Source organism: Budorcas taxicolor, chromosome 3, assembly GCF_023091745.1.
Source record: "Budorcas taxicolor isolate Tak-1 chromosome 3, Takin1.1, whole genome shotgun sequence".
Taxonomy (NCBI): Eukaryota; Metazoa; Chordata; class Mammalia; order Artiodactyla; family Bovidae; genus Budorcas; species Budorcas taxicolor.
The window spans coordinates 105,609,066-105,615,065 of NC_068912.1; the positions used below are offsets into that span (position 1 = coordinate 105,609,066).

The 6,000-nt window shown below is 41.5% G+C and overlaps 1 protein-coding gene across 2 annotated transcripts in view; it reads right to left on the minus strand.

The window, feature by feature from the left end:
• Nucleotides 1-5,102, minus strand: part of NFYC (nuclear transcription factor Y subunit gamma) — a 43,709-nt gene extending 38,607 nt beyond the window's left edge. Inside the window, exon 1 of one of the 2 annotated variants that reach the window (XM_052636657.1) lies at nucleotides 4,994-5,102. In XM_052636657.1, the coding sequence (XP_052492617.1) occupies nucleotides 4,994-5,069 (76 nt within the window). In that variant the 5' untranslated portion in view covers nucleotides 5,070-5,102. The remainder of the gene's footprint in view (nucleotides 1-4,993) is intronic. The other variant, XM_052636658.1, reaches the window with a different exon arrangement.
• Between the last annotated feature and the right edge of the window lie 898 nt (nucleotides 5,103-6,000).

A 6,000-nucleotide genomic window follows, 5' to 3' on the forward strand; every position in this document is an offset into this window, starting at 1 on the left:
AGTCCTTTAAAGTTTTAAATTCAGAATGAATGTACTAGTTCCAAATAAAGAATTCAAGATAGATATGATTAGATATGCTCTTAACTTAAATCCTTAGGAATATCAATGATCAGCAGCTATGCAGGCCGTCTCTCTAGACAAATCCAAAAAAACTAAAATTCTTAGAACGTGTCTCCTTGGACACCTCACACTTCTGTAAGCAGGGAGTATGTGGCTGTTCTGTTTTGCAGAAGGAATCTTGTTTTTTATGTTAGAAGGTGGAGGAGACCTGGAATCTAGGCAGTATCCCATCCCATCTGGCCCCCCCAACCAAGAGAAAGATTCTGTTTTGAGCTCTGAAAAGAGCCCTGGCTGCTTCTATCTCCATCTAAGATCTTGGAGTAAAGGGAACATGTTGTGAAAGCAGTAATTTTTGAGACTATCTAATGGACTGAAACCAACTTTTAAAGTTTTTTGGGGGGGACTAGCACTGCTAAGGAGCTTACTTTCACACTACGCACAACTGTAAGAAATTAAACATACACAGTCACTGATCAGTGATCACTAAATTTTTTTTCTCCCCAAGAAACCATTCCTGGCAACCAATAAAATCTATTTCTATAATTGGCATATTCACTGTCTTCAGACACATTATTATTATTAGGCACATTATTTTTTAAGCCTAAAATTTTCATGCTTTTATTTTCTGCCCAGTTCTTATTTAATTATCTTTGTTTCTGGCACATCCTCAAGGAAAACATGGCTTGCACTTAGCGGGAACTCAACACACATCACTAATGAACAAACACAAGCTCCTCAAGAACTATTTTAAGACCCCAGGTACCTTTGGCTTCACTCTGGGTTCTTTTCTTTGAAATGTGCATATGGGGAAACCCCTTCTCAAGTACCTAAGCTCAGCTGTGCAATAACTGTTGTGTAATAATACAATGGAAAAGTGAAAAAAAAAGTGGGGATGGGAAGAAACCTGTTCTACTTTAGAAAATGTTAACACAAATGTTCATAATTATCTAATCATAGACTCCACTGAAAAATGGAAGATTGTGCTGGTGAATTAATCCATCTAAAAACTGGAGAATTCTCGATAAAAAACTTGGAGGGCATTAAAAGAGTGTCAATAAGAGCTTGGCTTTATTGACTTAGCTGCATGATTCTGCTGATTCACAGACACCAAATTCTGCCCTCTGCTTAGTGTCTTTTAGCACTGATTTGAAAGTTAAAAGCAAGCAAGAAAGGGCATGAGAATAAACAAATCCTCCAAGTCAACCAAACGCTGTATCTCCCACCTCTGTGTATACAGCTGTCAGGAACAGAGAATGTAAAGACCACTTCAAAGAATGCAAAGCAACGGAGATGGTTATGCTAATCCTTTGCATTTGTACATGCTTTACACTTTGTAAAGTAGCTTTCCTCCTTTACATTATCTCATTTATTCTTTACTACAAACAAATATTCCCATCTGACAGATAGACACTTAATCCAGAAGACTGAGGGGCATGTCTTAGGTTACAGGGCAAGTGTATGCCAGAGCCAGAACCACGACCCATATGCCCTTATTCTCAGCTCTACTGGCCACCTCATGCGAAGAGCTGACTCACTGGAAAAGACTTTGATGCTGGGAGGGATTGGGGGCAGGAGGAGAAGGGGACGACCGAGGGTGAGATGGTTGGATGGCATCACTGACTCGATGGACGCGAGTCTGAGTGAACTCTGGGAGTTGGTGATGGACAGGGAGGCCGTGGCATGCTGCGATTCATGGGGTCGCAAAGAGTCGGACATGACTGAGCGACTGAACTGAACTGATGCTCTTTCACAGCATGCTCTCCTCCCGCTTTAGCACTGGTAACTCAGCAAAGGACCAAACACTTGAGAACCTAGGGATCTTCTCAGCCTGGAACATAAACCCATCAAGCCTTTTATCTTTTAGTTTTCCTGATCATCCTTCCTGGAGAACATACCCCCAAAAGCCAAGATGTCAGATTCTTACATATTTCAGGGTAAAAGTTTAAGGTTTTCAAGCTTGTTAAAGCCATAAGGATGAGGACTTGGGGCTATCTGGTCACCAACCAAGAGTAGACATAACAAGGTCCAGTAGATCAAGTTTACTTTCTGGGGGCCTGATAATGATAAGTCTCTATCTTTTCACTATAGTTGAGAGCAACAGCCTTAGCCTAGCCCCCACTTACTGGAGCCACGTCCACTGCTGCATAGCTACACTGTGAACATAGTAGCAATGTTATTTTAATTATGTGGTCATTTTCCTCTTAGAATCAAAATCCCTGTCCCTAACTACCTTAACAGGGATAAAACGAAGGTTATAAATCACAGTTAGGAAATACAAGCAGCTGATTATTTAAGAACACACTGACCCATCTAAAAACACTAATCTCTGTGGTTCAAGGTAAGAACTCAAATATAAGAGGTGCCCAATACATACAACAAGTGTACGTTTGCACATCTAAGGAACACCAGAGAACAACACAATTCTAACCTTGGTATCTGTTTGGAAATCCCTCATCTATTTCTCTGATCTTAGTAAATTTAGATAATTCCCCAACATAATGGTAGTATTCATACTAGTATGCTACCTATTTGTACTATGTTTCATTCTGAAAAGAAAGAGTTGTGTTCACCTATCTTGTTTGACAAAAACTTTAAAAATCACTCCATTAACTGTAAAGGACTATGTTTCATGAAAACATATTACATTACTTAACTACCTTCAAGGGTAGCGTTATGAGCATCTGGCCTGTTAACTACCAGATGAGAAATGATCATGGAGTTCAGGATATAAACAACGGAGTAAAACGGCTGGAAACTTATCACTATTCCTCTAATGAAAAGGTTCTTATTGCCTCTGTTAGACTGAGGATAGTTACAACATACCTAGCCTAGAAATCTGCTTAATCCTACAGATGAGGCGGTCCTATTCCTGGTAATTTATTATGTGTGCTGCTCTTCAGTGTTATCATGACCATGTGGATATAAATTACTTGCTAAGTAAATGTTGCCAAATTCCTACTTGCGTATTTATGGTTGGCTTCATGCAGAACGCTGCCATTGGAGGCTTTACAAAGCCAACAGTGATAAGATTAGGTGGATGCAACTTAGGGAAAAGTCTTTGCACTGGATGGAGATGTGTGTGTATACTTAAGAGCTTAAACAAGAAAGCCTGAGGTTATGCATCCACACACATATACATAAACATATATATAACTAATCTCAAAGAGCTACTGCATAACTTTTCAAGGAAATACCTGTACTTTTTCAGAAAAAGTGAAGGCCAGATCATAGGGCAGTATTTCTAATCTTCTTCGTATCAAGGCACACACTGAAAATGTTAGTATTACCTTTCTTAATATTTAACCTATGCGAAGAATTGACTCATTGGAAAAGACCCTGATGCTGGGAGGGATTGGGGGCAGGAGCAGAAGGGGACGACCAGGATGAGATGGCTGGATGGCATCACCGACTCAATGGACATGAGTTTGAGTGAACTCCGGGAGTTGGTGGTGGACAGGGAGGCCTGGTGTGCTGTGATTCATGGGGTCACAAGGAGTCGGACGCGACTGAGCGACTGAACTGAACTGATGGGCTAATACTGATGCCCTTGCTCACTTTAACCTGTGAGAAGATCGTGTATCACGTGTGGCACTCCACAATGCTCATTTCTAGATGTCTCAACTTCAGGGTCCAACCTTTTCTGTGTTTCCGTCATGGACACGAAGCTTTATTCTTCTGGTCCTCTGTCCATCCTTTCCCTTGATTTCCCATCCATTCCCCAGGTTCAGTTATGATCTTGATTAACTTAAATTCCAAACATATTTTGCCAATTCTGGTATTTCTCCAACGCTCCAGTCCTGCTTGCTAAACATCTCTAATGGAAAGCCACCCAGAACTCTTAACTCCTTTCGTCTAAAGTTACATCTGTCTTCTTCTTTCCCCAAACCTGCTCCTTCTAACTTTTCTATTTCCATCCTCCAGTCTCCCAGGCTTGAAATCTGAGTCATCCTAGATTCTGTTCAATTCTAATCAACTGGTAAACTCTGTAATAACAGTGTCCATCTCCTGACCTTTCTTCATATTGCCACTATCTCTGCTCAGGTTCTCATCTCTTCCATGTAATAATAAAAATGATGGATAACAGCTAATGCTACTCATTTAAGACTGTGTGCCAAGTATGCTTCTAAGCCTTTTACCCTGCTCTTTTACCCTCACAATAATCCTATGGGTTGTGAACCTAGTATGTGAACTCACTGCATAATGTTTACTATTTCTAGGATCCTCTGGTCATTTCTACAATTATAGTTAATGAATATTATAAAAGCACAGCTCTGATAATGTTACATGAACCTATCACCCAACATTTCCAGTGGTTTACCATTATTAAGGAGAGACAGTTCAAATTTCTTAGCTTGGCAGGTCAAGGCCCTCCAATATCTGACCCCAACTCACTCCTGAGATTTTCTTTTGCGACTCCCTCAGGGCTTCCCAGGGGGCGTGAGTGGTAAAGAATTCGCCTGCCAATGCAGGAGACACAAGAGACATGAGTTCAGTCCCTGGGTTGGGAAGATCCCCTGGAGTTGGGCACGGCAACCCACTCCAGGAGCTTGACGGGCTACAGCCCATAGGGTCGCAAAGAGTGGACACGACAGAAGCGACCTGGGACCGACGGACCTATCCCTCACTCATATCCTTATGTGCTATGCAGACTAGACCATGTACTGCCCTCAGCCCACACTTCACCTTTTGAATCACGATGCTGCTCCTCCTGTTCCCCACACCTGACGTGCTCATGTCCCTAGCTCCAAGTCCAACACCCAGTTAAAATGCCTTCCTTCATTCCTAAGCCAGAGGGTCCCCCTTCTCTGAATTCTGTGCCTTTTGAGTACACTTTCCATATCAGTTTCATACACTTGATATACATCATCTGTCTCCCCTACCAGACTGTTGGATCCTGCAGTATTAGAAAGATTACAGTACACACCAATTTTACCTGCAGACATTTCTTTGAAATCTCCACATAAATGAGACATGCATGCAGGTGAGTTAGTGAAGGAAGTATAAAACATTCCGCTTCAGTATTTTCTCACAGGGGCTTCCCCGATGGCTCGAGTGGTGAAGAATCTGCCTGCAACGTGGGAGACACAGGAGACGCAGGTTTGATCCCTGGGTCAGGAAGATCCCCTGGGGAAGGGAATGGCAACTCACATCAGCATTCTGGCCCGATGAAGTCTCTGGACAGAGGGGCCTGGCGGGCTATGGTCTATAGGGTCACAAAGAGCTGGACATGGCTGAACTACTAACACAAATACACACCAGAACTATATAGCGTAGGTAGGTAAAGGAAACGCTAACTGTGTCTGGTATTTCCAGTTAAGCAGGTCTTCTCTTTAGTCTTCTGTATAACTGAAACTACAGAGACAGACCAAAATGACAGAACTTCCAAGAAAAAAGGATAACCAAGTGAATCAGCACTGCTGTTTGCTGTGGTTATTTTTATACTCCTTTCTTCCTCTGAACTAAGGAACACAAGGTCACAAGCTATGTTATGCCACGTCAGAGTTAACCATTTACAAGATTTTTTTTCCTTTAGTTCTGCCTTTACACTTTATCTTCATTTCTTATCCTTCAATTGCCCTCTTTCACTGCAGGGTAGAGTTGTTAACTTAGTTTATAGTAAATACTCTTACAGAAAAACTCTGGTCAACTACTGAACAAGTGGAGTCTGGCTTTTCGATGCCAAGGAGAGAGACGGGAAGATACGGGTGATAATGCAAATAGAATCTAAGTTCTAAAGAGCCAAGCCCAACAGAGGTAGCAGAAAGAACTGATTAAAAAGAAAACCAAGCAGATGTGAAGTAGATATCATCCAGCTGTGTCTACTATAATTCAGTCACAGTATACCTCAAGACTTAAATAGAACATGAGTTACATTATTCAAGCTCTTGTTCTTTCAACAAACTACATCTTTTGTTCAAATATATGAAGGTAGTTAAAAGA